This window comes from Acanthochromis polyacanthus, chromosome 14 (genome assembly GCF_021347895.1).
Source record: "Acanthochromis polyacanthus isolate Apoly-LR-REF ecotype Palm Island chromosome 14, KAUST_Apoly_ChrSc, whole genome shotgun sequence".
Taxonomy (NCBI): domain Eukaryota; kingdom Metazoa; phylum Chordata; class Actinopteri; family Pomacentridae; genus Acanthochromis; species Acanthochromis polyacanthus.
The window spans coordinates 4,460,447-4,482,520 of record NC_067126.1 but is presented as its reverse complement, the minus strand read 5'-3'; the positions used below and the strand labels follow the sequence as shown (position 1 = coordinate 4,482,520).

The 22,074-nt window shown below is 44.7% G+C and overlaps 1 protein-coding gene across 1 annotated transcript in view; it reads right to left on the bottom strand.

Moving 5' to 3' along the window:
* LOC127537248 (protein NLRC3-like) overlaps positions 1-22,074 on the bottom strand; it is a 54,921-nt gene that overhangs the window by 5,995 nt on the left and 26,852 nt on the right. Inside the window, exons 6-7 of the mRNA XM_051959392.1 lie at positions 1,819-2,330; positions 651-824 (exon numbers count right to left, since the gene is read on the bottom strand). Of these exons, the coding sequence (XP_051815352.1) occupies positions 651-824; positions 1,819-2,330 (686 nt within the window). The remainder of the gene's footprint in view (positions 1-650; positions 825-1,818; positions 2,331-22,074) is intronic.

Below are 22,074 nucleotides of genomic sequence, written 5' to 3'. Positions count from 1 at the left end.
TCAGTCCACTCTCTCATCAAAGGATCAACATCAAATCTCTTCATTCTTTCATTTATTCCATCACCTTCTTCTTCTTCTGTGGAAATCAGCTTGCTAGCTTTGTCTCCTTCACATCTTCCAGTGTGTCTTCAACAACAGTCACATGTCATCTGTACATTACAGAGGGATTCTGATTCCTGCCGTCCACACTGACTGTCCACTGCTCTCTTCCTAACACAACTCCACTGGAAGGAATCACTTCATCAGCTCAGCTCACACTAACATCAAGCTTCAGCTTCTGACTCACACTAATCACCTTCCACACTGTTGACAACTAAACTCCTCTTTGACTTCCTGAGGCTCCACTGCAGCTCAGCACAAACACTGTGGAAACACAAACATACTGACTGGATGTGTGGAAGTCACACTGCTGAAGCCTCACATCACTTTCACATCAGCTTTACATTCAGACACACAGCAGGACTGTGGATTCTGTCCTCCATCTGGGAACTCTGCAGTCAGCTGATCAGGGCATTTATTCACACTTCAACAATCTCAAACATCTTCACACTGTTTTCAGGAAAATACTCCAAATTGATCAACAACAAACTCTAAACTTCAGTCAAGGATTTGACTTGAATATATTGATAAACCATCAACAGTGAACTGACCTGAGAGTCTCCAGTTTACAGTTTGGACTCTGCAGTCCATCACAAAGATGCTTCACTCCTGAATCCTTCAGGTTGTTTCTAAACAGGTCCAGATCTATCAGATGGGAGGGGTTGGGCTTCAGAGCTGAGGCCACGACTTCACAGTGACTCTCTGAGAGTCTGCAGTCAGAAAGTCTGTAATGAGACATAAATGACAAAACATGTTGTTATGAAAGAGGACACTTTATATTTCCTTCATGTCTTTGATAGGAGAACATTTGGACTGGTCCTGTTGGACATTTAGTTCTTCACATCAGTGCTTCAGCTCATCTTCTCTGACTGTTTGAAATCAAACTGAATTCTCATCAGCCTCTCTCACACCTGCACACTTTCAATCTGGAATAATTCTATCTAGAATCTTAGTGTTTCATCTGCAGATGGAGGACAGAAGATGGACTTCCATTCAGGCTTCCATACTGTCCACAGTCTGTCAGTGTGATCTGATCCCACGTCTGACTCCACAAAGTTCTCAGGAGAACATCTGGATCAGAAGAACATTTTCTGTCTCAATGTTCACACCACACTTACAGAAAGAATAAATACAAAACAATTCAAGAAAATCATCACAAATTACTATAAATAAATGAATTAAAAACCAACTCAAAATAGTAACAGCAATAATTCCATTAAATCGATTCTCCCAGACATCAGAAATGATTCAGATGTTATATTCAACTCCAAAGAAGAGGAAAAAAACATTTCAAAGCTGTATGTCTGATTGTAGAAGTCTGCTTCCAGAAGCTCCTCATGTAATAAGAACTGATGCTGTGATAAAACCTGGACAAGAACCTCTACAGTTCTTCATGAGTTTCAGCAGATCTGCATGTTTCCTCCATCAGCCAAAGTTAGAACCTCACAAGAAAAAACTGTCTGATGAAACAATTATTAGAATGAAATAGTAAAACTGTCTTCATTCATTTATCAGCTTTAAACACAAGAACATGAATCATCCACATATTTAAAGCATTTGAAGCAGCTGAAGAACATCTGAGACTAAACACAGCTGACATGTGATGTTTGAAATAAACAAGTGGAACACTGAGAAGAATGAGATGTTCTCATGAGAACACCTAAAGAACTGAACGACTGATCTACTCTGACTGATCATGTTCATCACATCTGGACTCACCGGAACTTTCTGCAGTTCCTCACAGCTGGAATCAGTCTCCGTTTTCCCTCCTTTGATGTTCTGTACTTGTCCAGGTCCAACTCATCCAGAACCTCCTCTGACATCTGCAGCATGTAGGCCAGAGCTGAGCAGTGGATCTCAGAGAGTTCCTTCTCTGATCTGTTCTCTGACTGCAGGAACTCTTGGATCTCCTGATGTACTGAGAGATCCTTCATCTCCATCAGACAGTGGAAGATGTTGATGCTTCTGTCTGGAGACATAAAATAACTCTTCATCTCCTTCAGGTTGTTGATGACTCTCTGGATCATTTCTGGACGGTTCTCTGTCCGACCCAGCAGACCTCCTAACAGTCTCTGGTTGGACTCCAGACAGAGACCATGAAGGAAACGAACAAACAGGTCCAGGTGACCATTTTTACTTCTCAGGGATTTCTCCATCATTCTCTTCATGAACACATCCAGAGTGTTTCTGTTCTCGTCTTTCCAGTCTTTTCCCAGGAAGTCCTCCAGAACCTTCTCCTTCCTGTTGGTGTAACAGTGGAACATGTAGACTGCAGCCAGAAACTCCTGAACGCTCAGATGGACGAAGCAGAACACCGAGTCCTGGTACAGCCCTCTCTCCTCTTTAAAGATCTGTGTGAACACTCCTGAGTACACTGAGGCTGCTTCCACATCGATGCCACACTCTGTCAGTTCGGACTCATAGAAGATCAGGTTTCCTTTCTGCAGCTGCTCAAAAGCCAGTTTTCCCAGAGACTCAATCATCCTCCTGCTGTCTGGACTCCAGTGTGGATCTGTCTCAGATCCTCCATCATACTTGACTTTCTTGACTTTGGTCTGAACCACCAGGTGGTGGATGAACATCTCAGTCAGGGTTCTGGGCAGATCTCCTCCCTCTCTGCTTCTCAGCAGCTCCTCCAGAACTGTAGCAGTGATCCAGCAGAACACTGGGATGTGGCACATGATGTGGAGGCTTCGTGATGTCTTCATGTGGGAGATGATGCTGCTGGCCTGCTCCTCATCTCTGGATCTCTTCCTGAAGTACTCCTCCTTCTGTGGGTCGGTGAACCCTCTCACCTCCGTCACCATGTCCACACAGTCAGGAGGGATCTGATTGGCTGCTGCAGGTCGTGTGGTTATCCAGAGGCGAGCAGAGGGAAGCAGATTCCCCCTGATCAGGTTTGTCAGCAGCACATCCACTGAGGTGGACTCTGTAACATCAGTCAGGAACTCATTGTTGTGGAAGTCCAGAGGAAGGCGACACTCATCCAGACCATCAAAGATCAACACAACCTGGAAGTATTCAAACCTGCACATTCCTGATGCTTTGGTTTCACTGAAGAAGTGATCAATAAGTTCCACCAAGCTCAACTTTCTCTCTTTCAGCACATTCAGCTCTCTGAAAGTGAATGGAAACATGAAGTGGATGTCCTGGTTGCTTTTGTCTTCAGCCCAGTCCAGAGTCAACTTCTGTGTTAACACTGTTTTCCCGATGCCAGCCACTCCCTGTGTCATCACTGTTCTGATTGGTCCATCTCTTCCAGGTGAGCCTCTAAAGATGTCCTCTGGTCTGATGCTTCTTTCTGCTCTGTCTGCTTTCCTGAATGCTGCTTCAATCTGTCTGACCTCATGTTCATCATTGACCTCTGCAGTCCCTCCCTCTGTGATGTACACCTCTGTGTAGATCTCATTCAGGAGGGTCGGCTGTCCTGCTTTAGCGATGCCCTCAAACACTTTCTGGAACTTCTTCTTCAGACCACATTTAAGTTTACGCCCATAAACTGCAGCAGAAAGTTCTGAATGAAGAAACAACATGAGATCAATGAATAAATGACAGTAAACATTGCAGCAGTTCATCCTCCTAAAGACTGATTGTGTGAAGATATTCTGAGACTTTAGTAAATGTTCTGTTAATCAGCAGCTTCAGTCTTTACACAAATCCTCTTACTGCTCTGCAGACAGTCAGCCAGCTTCTCCTGCTTCATCCTCCTCAGGAACAACACTGTCATCTGCTCAAACATCTCTCTGCTGCTCCTCTCATCTTCATCATCACCCTCCAACTCCTCCTCATCCTCCCTCTGACTCTCTGAGCATTCTGGGTAATCTGGACTCACAACCTTCTGCATTTTCTTCAGCTCCTTTTTCACAAAAGTCACCATGTTGTCCTCCAGCAGCTGGAACAGAGAAATGTGTCAATGAGTCCATCAGAGTCAAATCATGGAGCCAAACATCAGATCCACGTTGGACACACTGACAGTCCACTGGTCTACAAAGAGCGGCATGGAGACACCAGAACACAACAGATGGAGAACAACTTGTTGTCCATCAACTCACCATGAATATGGAGTCCAGGTGACGCTGCTGGACAGACTGAGCTCTGAGAACCTCTGAGTTCTGCTGCTCCACTCTGTGAATCAACATCAATAGTTACATCTCACTTTATCACACAGAGACAAACACCAGCTGAAGGTCCATGATGTTCATTAGAGATTCCAACATTCGTCTGTTTTCCAGTGCAGGAACTAGGGCTGAGTACCGAACTTCGGTTCTTTAATGGCACCGACCGAAATGTTTCGGTACTCATGAGTATCGAAATAAGCCTCGTCTTTCGATTCCATGTTCCGGTACTTATCACGTGATTATGATAAAGCAAACCTGTGATTGGCTGTAACATTACACGTGATTGCGGCAAGCCGGAAAAAAAACATGCTGTGGCGCGCCCCGCCCATTCACAGACAGGTTTCACATTAGGTACATTGACTTTACTGCAGTTGTGTAGCGTGTTGTCGAAGTGGGAAAAGATGCCTCTGAGGTCTAAAATGTGGCTCTACTTTTGTAAAATGGACGCCAATAGTGCGCGGTGCAGTATATGCCAAAGCGGGTGGTAAACTCCATCTAAGGCTAAATACTGGCACGAGACCGATAGTCGACAAGTACCTTAAGGGAAAGTTGAGAAGAACTTTGAAGAGAGAGTTCAAGAGAGCGTGAAACCATTAAGAGGTAAACGGGTGGGATCCGCAGTCTGCCTGGGTACCACTAAAAAACATCCTCTCAACTCTCTATCGTAACTATCAGGTAGCGATACTCCTTCCTGTTCAGTGCCAAAGTTATTGATCTGCATAAGCAACACATGGCTAATTGAATATTCATGAGATAAGCACGGTTGAGCCGGTTAGCATTCTAAAGGCTATCCAGGCTAGCAGCGGTGAAGACGTAAAGCTGATGGAGGGGTAAAAAACAAAGGGACAGCACAAAACTACCAACAAACGGAGGACAACACCTAACTATTACTGGACCAGAGGACAACACCTAACTCTTACTGGACTGGAGGAGCCATTTTTCAAGGCTGGATGTTTAAGTTTAAGATGAACAGCGGCTGCAGCTAAATTCATTGGCTTATGAAGATCATAAGATCGTCAATGGGTGAGCGACACAGTTCATTTAAAATGCAGAGTTTGTGTTGGTGTTTTGTTTGGAGGATATGTGGGTGTGAGCTGCTAATCAGAGTTTAAAGGCTATGGGCTAACTGGGAGTTTACTCAGGCTACTGGTTACTTAATGTGTGAAATGAAACCAAAAACAGATATGAAGCAGAATGTCATGCGGAATGAGCTATTCTATCCAACTTGCAAGCAAATAGATGGAATTATGACTTTTCCAGTCATTTTGGAGTTGTGTTTGTGTGTGATCTGTGTTCACAGACGGGCTGTAGAAACAGGACGGTCAGCTCAGGCTGAGGTTTGGTTTGTTATCGTCTTAAACTCTGGTGAACTAAAATATGTGGCTCCGGCCTTGATCTTGTGAGACATGATGCTGGATCAGTGTTCCTGTTTCTGTTTTATTGCTGTTGATTATGCCCGGTAGTTGTCCCTGCTGAAAAAATTCAGAGAAACCATTCGGCATATTCTATTGGTTTCTAATGATTCCAGATGGTTTGTAATGGTTTCTAATGGGTAGTCATGCTTTCCTAAAGGTTAGTTCGTTTTTCTAATGGGATTATATTTTGTCCTACACAAATCTACAGGACTTTTACTGATAGTTCCTACAAGAGTCTATTGGTTCCTACAGAAGTCTAATGGTTCCTACAGGAGTCTAATTGTTCCTACAGGAGTCTAATGGTTTCCACAGAAGTCTTAATGGTTCCTACAGGTGTTTTTACACCAGTATAATGGTCACTATACAATGGTCTAGTGGTCACTACAGGCTGTTTTCTCTAATGGTTCCTATTGTGATGAAGGAACACAGATGTTATACCCTTCTTTAGCGATCACATCTTAGCTTTAATATTTATAAAATATAATATATATTCCATGATCACCTTTGGCTTTTTGCAATTGAATTTGTGATTAAATCATATTTGGTCTCTTGTAATAAAATCTTTTTTCATGACTCATCCATCTAAGAGGAGGAAAAAGAAAAGAACACGATAGAGGCACTAACTACAAGAGAAATGCAGGTCTTTTATTGACAAACATACACACAAAAAAAACAACACTTTCATTTCATTTTATTAGTATGTATTATTATTCATTGTATCATTTCATAGTATCATAGTATCGCTGGAAAGCAAATCTCGTTCTGAAATCGCGCGATAGCTCGCTAAATCGTGTGATAGCTGCTCGAGCCATCGCGCAATTTCGAAACGAGATTTGCTTTCAGCGTCCTGAGATTTGGATACAGACCACAACAAACAGCGATCACCAAGTAATGTGGAGGTTTTCGTTCACTTCTCATCTCTACTATGTTGTGGGACACTCATTGAGACTGTGTGGAGTTCTCCTGTGGTTAAGTTTATTACGCCCTCTAGTGGCAGCAGCCCATGGTGTATTTTTTGTTGTAATTAATCTCACTCGTGTTTAGTTTGACTGGTGAAGCCGAGCTGTTGATTACCTGCTAATTCTATCTACTACTAAGGGCACGGTTATCTTTGTAAAGTGGAGTTGCAGATGAAAAATAAACCCTTAAAAGGACAGAAAGGTGAGTGTGACACTGTTTTTACCAGTTAAGCACACCCAGTGCGGTGGGGGTTACTGAATTAATGTAGCTAGTTTCGTAAAAAAACGTACAGTAATCAACACTAAGCCAGCCCCGTGACGGAGAAGCGGTGGACGGACAGTGTCAACAACGGCAAGCTACAGGAGGCTAGTTTGATAACGGGACCAGGTGGAGCTTTCCGGCCGATCAACGGAGCTTCGGATTCAGATCAAGCCCTCGGAGGAGGACATCGTGTGGTCTGTGACTGTGCTTGTGTGACTGTAGTTGTGACTGTTCAGCCCATTGGCATAGGATAAGCCGATCGCCGAATAATAATTACGTGTTAGCGTGTTAGCTAAACATCGCTAAGCTAACGGCGCTAAGCTAACGGCGCTAGGCTAACGGAGGTGAACCACCACAGCTATCTTGGTCCAGGTACGGTGGTCGCAGGTACATCTTGAAGAACAAACATGGCGGACGGTGGAGAATTGAAGAAAAAGCGTTCCTATGCACAAGGAGTTTTTAATAGGAAGGCAAATGCCATTGACTTTAACATAAATCTTTTAACCGAACATGACCTCAAACTTCAGCTGAGAGCACTAAAAGGCAGTTACGATGAAGTATGTAATAGCAGTTTTGATTACATTGCTGCAATGGAAGAAGAGGATGAAAGTGATCATGAAAAGGAGGTAGCTGATGCAAAGAAAAGGCTGCAGGACTGCCGCTTAAAGTATCAAGATATTGAGATGAAGGTGAAAGGGGCATTGTGGTCACGCTATGCATCAGGTCCCTTAAGCAGTCTTACAGCTAGCCTTAAGGATGCGTTTGACCAAGTTGAAGCATTCCAGTCGGGGCACATCACCAGTGATGAGTATGATTTGGTGCGCACTGCTGTTGAAAGCCGAGTCGAAGTTCTAGAGGAGTTTGTGCGGGGCTGGGAGCGCTATGTCCCTGAAAAGGAGTTGGGTAGCATGCGGACCTTTCTAACAGACTGCAAGGACAAGAAGAATATTACCACAGTCATGCTGTCTAACTACATGAGGGACAAGATCATGGCATCCGTGGTGCCCTGGCAAGTGGTGAAGAGAAAGAGGAAAATGTCAATGGCGGAGATGACAGCAAAGACGACGTGGATGATAGAGGAACGACCACTACTGATAAACTGAGTGGACTTTCGGATGGTGGTGGGTTCAGTGGCACAACACATGATGATGGCATGCAGAGTGCAGGTGCAGGCCCGGTCACCAACCCAACCACTGTAGTGTCTGGTCGAGCACTGTATGGTAATATGGACCCTCCTAATGGAGCACAAGGCCCAGACGCCTCGTCACGGCCTCCCCAAGCAACACCACGTCATCCACAGTTGTGGTCCATGAGCCCAACATTTAGTCCTGGTTTCTCTAGCACAAGACAGCAGCAGTGAGGAGAGCACACTATGCTACCAGATGGCTTTGGAGCAGGTCAGAGCTCGTCGGCCATCTCACAGGGGTTAATCGGACCCAGGATTGCGCTCGCACCCCTAAGCCTGCCAAAGTTCTCTGGGGACCAGAGAGGCTATTGGCGATGGAAAAGTAATTGGTTGACTCTCTAAGCATTAGCTGAACCCACGGGCTCCCCGGAGTGTAGGCTCTTCCACCTGCTAGACAGCATCAGTGATGTAGTAAAACGTGAACACAGACTGTCTCATTGCCGTACCGCTGACGAGGTCTTCCGGGTTTTGGAGGACTGCTACGGGGACATGTCGCAAATAGCGGATGACATCATACTGGAGCTACAGGATTTTCCGGCTGTGCGCAACAACCAACCAAGGGAGGCATTTCAGTTAATCCAAGCGGTGGAAAGGGCACTGTTGGACCTCATAGACTTAGGTTGTGAGGATGCTATAAAAAACCAGTTGGTGATCCGATCACTTGAAAGTAAGCTGCCAGACAGTCTGAAGGAAAGGTGGCTCTTGTACCGGTGCGACGTGGCCAGCAACGTTAACCCACGTAACCAGTTCAACAAACTGTGGCAGTTCCTGAGAGATCAGAAAACGGTTCTGGTGCAGCTGGAACAGTTACAGATCACCGGACGGCCAAACTCTGCCAAAGCGGGTGAACCTAGCCCACGTGAGAAGACAAAGGAAAGGCTGGGGGAGCGAAGGCAGGAGAGGCGTTCATACACCAAGGCCACAGCGAGCGAGGCGAGAGGATAATCATTGCAAGAGCCTTGTGGTATATGTGGCGAAGAGGGACACTCCAGACGTTTATACCGCTGTAAGATGTTCAAGAAGTCCAACCCGTCGGAGTGGAGAGCCCAAGTAAAAAAGACAAAAGCCTGTCCCAAATTCCTGGATCTCCATGGGAAGGACAGTGCATGCAATAAAAACTTTCTGTGTCGAAATGACGAATGTAAAAGAGGTGATGCCCCTCCAGACCACCACTTCTTCCTGTGCCTCAAATCACCAAGCAAAAGGGACACCACCAGGGGGGAGACCAAGGGAGAAAAGAGGAGAGAATCCCGCGGTCCGACTGAAGAACAAGAGGCAGTGTTTGCTTGTCTAGGTTTGACCCTGGAGCAGCTGGATGCTGTTCGTAATGCTTGCACAAATAATGCATCTTCAACAGTATGTGCTGGCAAAGATCTGGTGGATGGGGGTGGACATAAGGAGCACCCGGTCCTCATGATGTTGGTGGAGGTCACGACCAAGAGGGGGGACTGGGTTGGTGCGCTAATTGATTTAGCCTCTGACACAAACTATATCACACACCAGGCAGCAGAGAGGCTTGGATTGGCTGGTGAGCCAATCACGCTGGTTGTGTATGGTGTGGGTGGTATGGAGGTGAGGGTCGAGACAAAGAGGTACTGTGTGAGCATAAAGGTAGCCACGAAGAAGGGGACATGGCGACTTCATGAGATGCTCTGCTATGGACTGGAGGAGATCGCCAGAGTAAACCATACAGTGGACTCGGAGTGCCTAGAAAGGTTCTTCCCAGGCGTTGTCAAACCGGGAGGGCTGACCCGTCCAGACAAAGTTGAGTTACTCATCAGTACCCGCGAAGGTCGTCTCGCCCCCCAACGGATGATGAGGTGCGGCAATTTGGTGTTGTGGGATGGTCAGCTCGGGAAGATCGTCAGTGGCGTGCACCCGGATCTTTTTGAGGACACTGAGGTGACCGCACGCAACTCTTCGACCCACTTTGCATGCTCCATGAGGGTGGAATCCAGGAGAATCGAGGTTCTCCATAACAACCGCCCCAAGCCAAAGAGTGTTATGGAGGCCAGAACCACAGCAGCATGCAATGCTGAGATTGTTAAGTGGCTGCAGTGGGACAGCATCGGTGCTTCCTGCGACCCATTGTGTGGTGGGTGTCGGTGTGGAAGGTGTGCCCCTGGGGGTAAGGAGATGTCTCTCGCGGATGAGCGAGAGTTAGAGATCATCAGGGGAGGACTGACATTCAAGTTAAGTGACCACCATAGCGACAAGCCACACTGGGATGCCAGATATCTCTGGAAGGAGAACCCTGCTACCCTGCCTAACAACCGCAAAGCTGTCAAAGCAGCATTCCTGAAGTCAGAGAAGCGCCTTGAGAGGGACCCGAAGTGGAAGGAGGCTTACGTGAGGCAGGTGCACGACATGGTAGCCAGAGGGGCCGCGACCAAGCTTTCCAGGGCTGTGGACAATTGGAACGGAGCTGTGTGGTGGGTGAACCACCTGACGGCACCCAACCCACATTCTGTCTCCACCCCAGTGAGACTAGTGTGGGACAGTAGCCGGGAATTCAAGGGCGTTAGCCTTAATGGCATCCTGCTGAAAGGCCCGGATGTCTTGAACCCCATCCGGGCGGTCTTGCTCCATTTCCGAGAAGGAGAGCATGCAGCGATTGGCGAGGTGTCCAAAATGTACAACTCGGTATGGTTAGAGGACCAGGAGCTGCACCTCCATCGCTTCCTATGGAGAGACTCTCCGACCGATGACATTGAGGATTATGCCGTAGTACGGGTGAACATGGGCGATAAGCCAGCTGGCTGCATCGCCCAGGTGGCAATGTGGGAGACAGCCTACTTGCCACAATTCGCTGACAAAGTGGAAGAAAGACATGCCATCGTGGAGAACGCCTATGTGGATGACATTCTTGTGTCCCACAATGACCCCCAAAGACTGAGTGAGATCCTGGAGGGGGTTGAAGCCATTCTCGCAACTGGCGGGTTTCACCTCAAGCCTTGGGTGCGATCTGGCCAAAGTGGGAGGCAAGGTGGTATTCCCACTGTACCAGAGACCATCATGCTACCCAATCAGTTGCGGGACGAGGACAATAAAGCCCTGGGGGTAGGTTACCACGTGGGAGAGGACAAACTTTTCCTCATGGTTACCATCAATTTCTCCACAAGGAAGAAGAAGATGCGCACAGAGCTCAACCTCACTGTGGGGGATATAGAGGAGAAGACACCAGATCCCCTTACCCGTCGCATGCTACGGAGCCAGGTAGCTGGGCTTTATGATCCTCTTGGTCTGGCGACGCCCCTGAAGCAGAAAGGCGTCATCCCTGTGAGAAGGGCCTTTCAGGAGGCTGGAACATTGACCAAAGATACGTGGGACAAGCCGCTGTCCAGTGAGTTGCGCGGGAGGGAAATCGAGCTCTTTAAAGAGTATGCCCGGCTGAGTACCATCACTTTCCCCAGGAGTATTACACCTTCTGGCTGGCTGGGTAAACCCTGGGGGATAACATTCTCCGATGGGAGCTGTCACTCTTATGGGGCTGTCCTCTACCTGTGCTGGGAGACTTCAGGAGGTGTTGCAACTCGGCTTGTGGAATCAAAGGCCAAGTTGACCCCCTTGGATCAGAAGGGTTATGCAGTTAAAGCAGAGATCTGCGGTGCTGTGTTTGCTGCCCGGCTGAAGGGGTACGTGCAGAAACATGGACGGTTGGAGGTGGTTAAATGGTACCACTTTGTCGATAGCCAAACAGTTTTAGGAGCCATCCAGCGAGAGAGTTATGGCTTTCAGACTTTCTTTGCTAATCGTGTGGGTGAAATACAGAAGACTGGGCCTGTGACAGATAGGTGGTGGGTCTCCGGTCAGTACAACGTAACTGATCTGGTCACGAGGGGATGTTCCTCAGATCAGCTTGATCGTGACTACCTGTGGCAAAGAGGTCCAGAGTTTCTGACTAGACCGGTGGAGGAGTGGCCCATGAAATCTGCAGCAGAGGTGGCCTCTGGTACCAGGGAGGTTGTGAGTAAACTCCAACAGAAAGCTTTCACTGTCATCACCACAAGGGCCCAGGCCAAGAAGTTGTCTGTTCCAGATGGTCCTGATGGTGTCAGTTCCATGGTCAGTATTGGAGAAACCACAGGGTCTCCCTCAGATGGTGAAAAGGGACCTTCGCCAGACACCACTACAGGGTCGTCTTAATAACATCTAGTGTCGACCCAACAGAGAGGTTTTGGGGGTCGGCTCTGGTGGGTCAGATGGATCTTTCAAGGTTTGCTACACTAACCAGGCTCTGTGGGGCTGTGGGATACATCCGCAGAGCTGTGCACTCCTGGTTGCTCACCAGAGATTGAACCAGTGAATAAGAACAGTGGGAGGCAGTACTCACAGTCCAGGAACGTGAGGCGGTGTTCCAGGACTTATGTCTCGCCGCCCAGGCTGGTGTGACCTTCCCCACAGCGACACTTAACTGTCTGGTTGTGAACAAAGACAGTTCAACAGGCCTTCTATTGTGCCACGGCCAGATCCAGTGTATTGATAAAGAAAGACCTGGGGTCCCACTGATCCCATATAAAGAGCGGATCAGCACCCTCCTTGCCGAAGAGGCCCACTGTGTCAATCATGAAGGCATTCCTGGCACCCTCCTTCCCATGAGGAAAAGAGCTTGAGTCGTGCAAGGTCCAGTGTTGATGAACAGGGTGACATGACCACCCTGGAGTTTCAGACCCTCCTCTACCTGGCAGCTAACCTTTCCAATGAGAGGCCAATCGGAGCTCAGGTCCAGGAGGAAACTGTGGACGTTGTGATGCCCAACTCATTGTTGTTGGGTCGGACAGGACCCAGAGGTGACACCCTGGGTTTTGAATTCCCTACCTACCCGTTCAGTCGTCTGCGAACCGTCCAGGCGGAGGTGGACAAGTTCTGGAAAAGGTTGAACCAGTTGGCGGGGCCTCACCTGTTCATCCGGCAAAAGTGGCATGCCCCAGCCCAGAATGTCTCTGTTGGAGACCTGGTGTGGGTTGCGGACCAAAACGCCCTCCGAGGTCGGTTCAGGCTGGGCCGAGTTGAAGAGGCGAATCTGGATGAGAGAGGTTTCGTTCGAGACGTCAAGGTGAAGGTTTGTTATTGCCTTCCCATCAGCCTGTCCCAAGCCAGGAAAGACAAGGAGCCGTGTCCCTCCACTATACTACACAGAGACGTCAGAAGACTGGTCGTGCTGTTACCAGTGGAGGAGCAGGAGAAGGCGTGACATACTCTTCCACGTACATGAAACTGTGAACATTTGAAAGCAGGACTCAGACTAGATGTGTGTTACCAGACATTTGTAGTTTCTTTATTTTGTCACTTAAGAAGTTACACATGTTCTATATGTTACACGATTGTGTTAATAATAGTTATTGTGGCCTACTTGGTCGATGACAAGTAGCCCAAGTGGGAGGTGTGTGGAGTTCTCCTGTGGTTAAGTTTATTACGCCCTCTAGTGGCAGCAGCCCACGGTGTATTTTTTGTTGTAATTAATCTCACTCGTGTTTAGTTTGACTGGTGAAGCCGAGCTGTTGATTACCTGCTAATTCTTTCTACTACTAAGGGCACGATTATCTTTGTAAAGTGGAGTTGCAGATGAAAAATAAACCCTTAAAAAGACAGAAAGGTGATTATGACACCGTTTTCACCAGTTAAGCACACCCAGTGCGGTGGGGGTTACTGAATTAATGTAGCTAGTTTAGTAAAAAACCGTACAGAGACTATCCGAGCCGGTCAGTGTGGGGGAAAAAAGCATGTTAGGCCGAACTTTGACGCGGGGGGGCAAGTTGCCCCATACATTTCGCTAAGCCATAGACATATATACGTAGATGTCTCATTGACTGCGGCCGCCGACTCCAGCGGCGTGCCTGCAGCGCCGCCATCTTGGATCGGGGCCACTCGCTCCTACAATGTATTACTTCCAAAGAGGAATGATGTGCTTATACAATTAAAGTTGTCATAAATCGCTCAATTCTCAAGCAATTTTGACGGAGTTTGCTTGTAACAAACGCCAGACATGCTAGATAGATAGACAGACAGATATTAATTTAAAAAAAACAAAAAACAAACAAACAGAAAATGTTCAGATGTGCTCAGGTTTTTATTAACTTTACATTTACAGCTTTACATTGCATTGGAGTACAATTATAATTTTTGTATTATTCTACTACTACTGTATTACTGTTATTGCTATTCATTTAATTACGTATCATTATATTCCTATAATATTGTGTGATTATTGTTTATTATTTTTTATATTAAAGTTACTGGTATTATTATTATGATTATTATTATTATTATTACAACTACTATTATAATTACTCTTACTATTATTACTGCTATTATTACTCTTATTTTTATCGTTATTATTATTATTACTACTATTACTATTATATCACGTGTATAAATCACGTTCTTTGGGAAAGCTTAAACATGTGAGAAAAGTAGCCAGAGATAAAGAATTGTTTTCAACAAAAATCATTCCATCATAAATCAGGGCTATTATTAGATCTATCAGATGCTGTATTCTAACCCACAATTACTGCAGTAAGTCTGTTTTTTTTCTTTGTAACAGGCTGTTGCTAGGAACAATAGATTCAAAACATCGGATTTTAAACAAAAAATTGTCTCAGATCAGTTATTTCACCGGTAAGCAGCTGTGTAATACACAGGATGATGTAGAGAGCTGTTAGATCATGGGTAGAAGCCAGACACGGAGCTGATGGGGTTCTATCCATCTTGTCGGCGTTTATTTCACTCTAGCTATGACAACCTGATAACAATATATTATCCTTACATACATCTTACATGTGAAAAGTAATCCCATGAGCTCTTGTTTCCTTACAGCGCTCATTAGAGCATCCATAGGCTGAACAGAAGTCCGGCATCTTTAAATAACTATGCTGGAGTCAGAGGGAGATAGTGTGTAGCTTAAGTGTTGAGTGGCAAAACCAGCATTGTAAAAATAATCCGAGCAGCTTGTATAGTAGCTAAACCTGTGACGTTTCTAAAAAATCAAACAGTTTGGCAATCGGTTCAAAATTCAGCGCATAATTCCACTTTGAGATTCAGCAGTACCTCTTGCCTCCGTAGATGTCTATACACCGCTGCCTCCGCTGGCCCCGTTTCAAGATGGCGGCGCTGTAAGCACGCCTCTCGACAGCCTATGAGGCGTCTATGTATATATGTCTATGTGCTAAGCTGCCTGCCTGGCTAAATACTGGAGCTATGTCGAAAATTAATTCCTCCATCACTCACATGTATGAAATGACATATGGAAACAGACCCCATGTTGGAAAAAAACGAAGTTCCCCTTTAAGGCGAAGTGCGTCTGAAGTGATTTTTAATTTTTTATTTTCTATGTTAGTATTTTTTGAATGTCAGTGCTGGCCAATCATGTTCTACTGTAACATGATTGGCCAGCGCTATCGTCATGGCATAGTTCTGACCAACCGGGTTGAGCCCTCATAGAAGACGGGAGCTGGCGGTCTTTCATTTCCATTGCGAGGAAAAGCTTGGTAAGTCGAAAATATATGAATGATATTCAAGTCAACGTGAGTCAAAAGCGTTAAACTTTAATGTTATGATATACATGTTCAAGGCAAGTGAGTATGTGCAGCTGACACATTGGAAAGCTAGCGCCGTTACAGCTAACGTTCGTAAATATGGCTAATTAGCTAACTTGTTACCCGCCTCTGAGCTCTGCCACTTTGTGATTTAGATTACTGCATCTTGTTTAGTTTGTCTTAATTTGAAGTTTGCTATGTGTGTGTTTTGCCTGTCAGTACAGCCGATATTTTTCTGTTGAGAATAGGGCTGAAACGATTGTAATTTGATTACTAAAGAGTCTTTTTTTAAGGCCTCCTTTAAATCTGAACAACTGTACAGCGCACTGTTTCACACTTAGGGGTGGATACTGAAATGAGGTATTAAACGGCTGAATTAATGAAGACCGGAGTACTAATAAGCTCCAACATTTAAGTTTTAATGTAATTTATGTACTGCAGCGCCCATAAAATACACACTTGCTGAGGAGGTCGGCAAGTTTCTCTTACTGTTTAGTGTGTTGATTTTCTTCATCAGCATGATGTTTTATAAAATCAACCCAAAACCCAAATTCACTGCTGCATGTGGAGGAGACTTGTTGTTAATGACGGATTTTATAAAAAGAAAACACCTAACGTGATATAAATGACATGGACACCAACCATTATAAGATAATACAACTTTATAAGGAGGCCTTTATATTAAACACCAAAGTGTGTTTCTGTCAGAAACTGTCAGATCTTCTCAGAGCAAAGTGAACTGGTGAAGGAGGGGAGGAGGGCAGATCATCACTAATCAATCTTGGTCCTGTCGGACTGCTAAAATAATAAAAAATAAAAATGCTCAAACGATGTTCAAACGAATACATGTCTTTAGATTTATTAGATTTATTTTAACAATCATAATTATGGCTAACATTACATGAAGACCTAAAATTCAGGATCCCAAAAAACTAAAACGTAACTGGTTATAAACTAACTCTCTTCATTGTTATTTTTCTCTTTCTGTCTAGTAGTAATTTTATATGACAGAAAAAGTACTGACATATTATTTATGTCTTTCAGGTTTGAAAATGTATGCATATGTGCGATACATTGCTGACAATGTCCGCAAGACTGTGTCCACAAAAGAATTCGAACATTTCCATCCCCGAAATCTGGATGACTTCAATGCCAAGAAGCGGTATAAAATCCTCTGCAGAAGAACCCCAGAGGAAAGCAGCTCTTATTATTATGGGCAAATTTTAAAATTGGCAGGTAAAAATTCATTATGGCCTTACAAATGTTGCATCTTTGCCATGTTAGTCTTGATGAATTAAAGAGGACATGAAACAGTCAACTAAGTTGTGATAGTTTACTAAATGGACTTCCCCTCTAATTAACTATTATATATTAAACATAATAAATGTAAGCATTTAAGAGAGAAAAAAGAAGCTCTGTTTTAGATTTCGTAGTAAGTAAAAAATAAAGACAATGAGATGTTATTGGCTGAAAAGAACGCCAAAATCCAACAATTACAGGACAAAAATAAGGAACTTTCTGAAGAGCTCGAGACAATACGAAGAGCAGCTCCTCAGTACCCCAGGTTTCTTCTCAAGTTGTTTTTCTGATTAGATTAAGGGGCTGTGTCCACGAAACACACTTTTTAGCAACTGATTTCATAGCACTTAGCTCTCTCTTCAGAGTGCCACAGTTGCTAGGTTACAAAATGAGTCCTTTCATATTTCCGTGTTCTCTCCAGTTGTGTTGCTGTCACTAACATATATATGCCTACTCCTTCATTATTTTTATTGGTCAGTGGGACAAAAGTGACATTGACGAGCATCACGCTGTTCCAAAAGTTGACCAGATTACAACTCATTACAACAAATAAAGTCAGCTCTGAGAGCATTATTTCTGCCGAGGGTGCTGAGCGCTGTGAGCACCAAACTACATAGGATCAGAATGTAAAGTAGATGCTCAGAGTTTGGTGGACACGGCCAATAAATTAGTGCTTTTGTGTTTGAGTGCCATGTGCAGCAGCTTTATTATCCAGCCTGTTTGTCTGAGTGTCAGTTCGTCCGAGTGTGAGAAGAATTGATGCAGTGCCTTTACTGTAGCTACAACCAAACTCAGAGTTCATACAGTGCTACTTACTGGGTGTGTTTATTTTTATACAGTGTAGAATGTTATTCATATTTTTTATTCTATCCTACAGAGATCCTGAAACAGTCTCTCCCCCTGTCTGGAAAAACAGGTCTGGAAAGACCTGATGTGATCACCCCAGAGCTGGACGAAGAAGGAAAAGTAACCATTTCACACACAGTTTTGGTTTGATAATGTCTTTCAAAGGGATGTAGTATACCATTTGAAAGATTGATCATTATTAATAGGGTTGTACGGGGTCACGGTAATACCGTTTAATAACGTTGTTAAAAAATGTTGATGGTATTAACCATGCTGTCGGTGTCGTCACGGTTTGGTGCGCCGTCACATACTGTAATGTTGCTGGCTACAGATTTCTGTCGTAGGCATGAGCACTGAGCAGTGTGTGGAGTCTGGATAGTCTTGATAGCAGATTGTCCTCAAATTTTTTCCAGTATTAGCACTCAGTGGCCTTAAGGTGTGGAGGCTGACATGACATTTGGCCGGAGTTCTCCTTTAAGTCTCAGGTCTAACAGAACACTTGTTTTAAGTTTTATAGATCAAACTTGGCCCAGGAGTTTCCCTGAACAAGGAGAAATGGCAGAGGGTGCAGGAGGCAAAATCAAACTCCCAATTCTGCAAGTCGTTGGCAGTTTGCATTTGGGGCACAGAGGGACTGAGGGAGAGAAGCGTCACAGGGGCCAAATGAAACGTGGTCAAAGACTCTGTCCCCAAGTGTCCCCTGACCCCAGAAAAAGTGGCTGTCATAAGAGGTAAGTACCTTATAACCCATTATACAACAGTTAGTTCCAACTGAGTAATTTAACTGGATGAGAGGCATTCTATGAGTGCTGATATACAGTGCAACATCACTGGGACTTTTTACAGACCTGTCACTCCAGTGTACAGTCATCCTATTAACTGTTAATTAGCATTACAGGGAACCCCGACATGCTGCAGAGGGAATTACAATCACCGGCTCAAAATACATGATTTGAACTCATTCTATTGATTAAAAAACTGCATGCGGGGACCCGTGGCCATAGTGTCATATTGTCTCGGCTTGCTGCGGCGCTGTGTACGGAAGCCTGTGAGGACGCGCAGAGAAACGGAAGGAACATCAATAAAAATAGATTTTTAAAAATTATGAATGAATTGAGAATTGTAAAGGATAATAATCCGACTCTTATATAAATGGATTTTTTTCTCCCACCCCTACCTCTTTTTTCTTTTAAATTGATTTCTCACAGCAGCTTTGTCGTAGTTTGCTAAGTCAAATACTTTGTCTTTGGTGACAGACTGCCTGTAACTACTGTGGTCTGCTCAAAAAGGACTTCACTCTTCGTACTGATGTCCACGGTAATTTATTCCTTTCTTTCAGGTCGTGGCAGCCATGGAACACCGTGAAAACTAAAACCATATACAAATACGGTGTCACACTCACATTCATAATAACATTAAACATAAATAACACTTTTCCAGCAAGTAACAGATCAATAAAGGAATAGCGAGACAAAGTTTACCGTGTGTGCCTGTTTGACCAGCAGTAGAATGATATTTCAGGGAGTCCTTGTCTCTTAATTGCTGTTTTACAACCTCTTTTTCTGCTCCCGTCGCCGCTTCACGTACATCTCTCCTGTTCTCCCGCTACTCTTTTATTTACCTGCACTTCTGCTATATGCTCTTCCGGGTCGTGCGATCACGTAACTTATCAAAGCAAAAAACAGATAAATAAATGTTTTCTTTTAAGCACGAAGTACAAATAAAATAAACATTCCAAACTACAATATCATGTTACTTATTTCTCTAAACAGCCGTTCCATTATAAACCAATTGACGAAGAAACTCATACCTCTAGTTGTCATAGTAACCTGTAAACAATACATTATAGCGTCCGCTACACTCTCACCAAATTACCTTAGATACACAATGAAGATGTTACACTTTACACTCTTCAAACCATCAATGGTAATTTTCCTCGAACAATCATTTCTTCAAACCACACACATTTAACAATATGGCTCTTTAGTTACATTAACAGTAAAATAACAGTAGGTTGTACCCTTTAGCTACTTTCCACAAGAACAATCAACTTTTGAATGGGTCTCACTATAATGGATGGCTTATGTAAGCGTTCACCCTTTGTTCCCAGTTTCTTGTCTCCAACTTGTAATGTCACTTTTCTAACCAGTCCATCATCACCCTCGTGTACATTTACAACTCTGCCAAGTGTCCATTCATTACGAGGGATGTTTTCATCGTTGATTATCACAATGTCACCGACTTTCACATTGCGTCTCGGAGCATGCCATCGCTGTCTGAGAGTGAGGTTAGCAAGATACTCTTTTCTCCACCTGTTCCAAAGCTGCTCTGACAGATATTGGACTCTTCTCCAGCGTTTTGTGGCATACACATCTTCTTGTACAAACTTGCCAGGTGGTGGCAAAGGTACAGCACATTTCATGGTGATAAGATGGTTTGGTGTTAAGGGCTCTAAACTTGTGGCATCACTGATGCTATTCACAGTAAGTGGGCGACTGTTTACAAAGTACATAGCTTCATAAAGAAAGGTCCTTAAAGATGCGTCATCCAGCCTTCCGGCACTTTGGGCAAGAGCTTTGTTCAGCACACTTCTTACCGTCCTGATCTGACGCTCCCAGGCGCCTCCAGCATGGCTTGAGCTTGGTGCGTTCATGAGGAAGTCGCACTGCTTATTTGCCAAGTATGATGTCACTTTGTCTTTGTTGATTTCTTGTAGAGCTTTAGCCATTTCATTTTTTGCTCCCATGAAGTTAGATCCCTGATCTGATCTAATGTGTCTGACAGCTCCACGGAGAGCTATAAAACAGTGTAAGGCATTGATAAACGCATCAGTTGTCATGTCCTCCAGCATCTCTAAATGAATTGCTCTGCAGCTGAGACATGTGAAGAGAAGGGCATAGTGTTTGTACACCTTGCGGCCTTGTTTGGTATTGAAGGGGCCAAAGCAGTCCATGCCTACGTAGGTGAATGGTGGGGAAGAATTAGTGCGATCACTCGGCAGGTCTGCCATTCTTTGCTCCTCTGTCGGTGCACGAGCTCTCCTACACCACACGCACTGTCTGATGTGCTTAGCCACTGCTTTACCTCCTCCAAGAATCCAGAAACCATTTGCTCTTATCTCATTTAAGGTTTGACCTTGGCCTTGATGCTGTGTCTTGTTATGATAGTGTGCAATAATGAGCTGTGTAATAGCGCCATCTTTAGGGAGTATTACAGGATGTTTTAGCTCAAAATGCACAGATGCCTTTCTCAGCCTACCTCCAACTCTCATTACACCGTCCTGGAGGAATGAATCAAGTTGATACAGTCTGTTGTTACAGGCCAACTCTCCTGTTTTCTGTTCAAGTTTGTTCAGCTCTTCCTGGAAAGCATTTTGCTGTGAAAGTTTGACAAGGGTTAATGAGGCTTGTCTCCTTTGTTCCACATCTGGAGACTCTGATGTCTTTATTCTCTTAGCCATTTGTTGGATGCGTGCAACAACATTCACTGCAGTAGTCCATTTTGAAAACCGTGACAAATGTTCTGTAACGTCACATTGTTGTGTAGTCTCAGTATCCAGCACCTGTATCGCCTTTACTTCTGGATTTCCCACCAACAGCTCTGGCCTGCTCTGTTCTGTTAATATTTCTCTTTCCCATAAAAACTTAGGACCTGTGAGCCAGTTGGAGTTGTTAAGGTCGGTTACCTTTAGGCCACGTGAGGCGTGGTCAGCTAGATTTTCTGCCGTGTCAACGTAGTGCCATTGTTCTGGATTTGTAGTTTGATGGATTCTCTGGACTTGGTTGGCTACAAAAACATGGAATCTTTTGGCCTCATTGTTAATGTAACCTGGAACTATTTGTGAGTCTGTCCAAAAGTATTCTTTGTCGACTTTGAGCTCTAGTTCTCTTTTTAGCATGCAACTCACAGCAGCTGAGGTTACGGCCGCTGTTAGTTCTAGCCTAGGTATGGTGACGATTCTGGTGGGTGCGACCCTTGCTTTGCCCATGATTAAAGTGCAGTGTACTTGTTGTTCACTCACCAATCTGATATACGAGCACTGGCCGTATCCTTTACTGCTTGCGTCAGAGAAGTGATGGAGTTCAACTCTCAAGACTTCACCAAAGTTTGTGGGCTTGAAGCACCTGGGGATTTGGATCATTTTGAGGTTTTCCAGATCTTTCATCAAAACTCTCCCACCTTAGCTTCAGTTCAGTAGGTAGAGGATCGTCCCATCCAATGCCTTTCTGGCACATTTCTTGCAACACTCTCTTTCCTTCTAAAATGAAAGGGGCTAGGAACCCTAAGGGATCTTAGAGAGATGCTACGACTGAGAGGATGCCACGGCGTGTCAGTGGTTTCTCATCGAGCGTTAC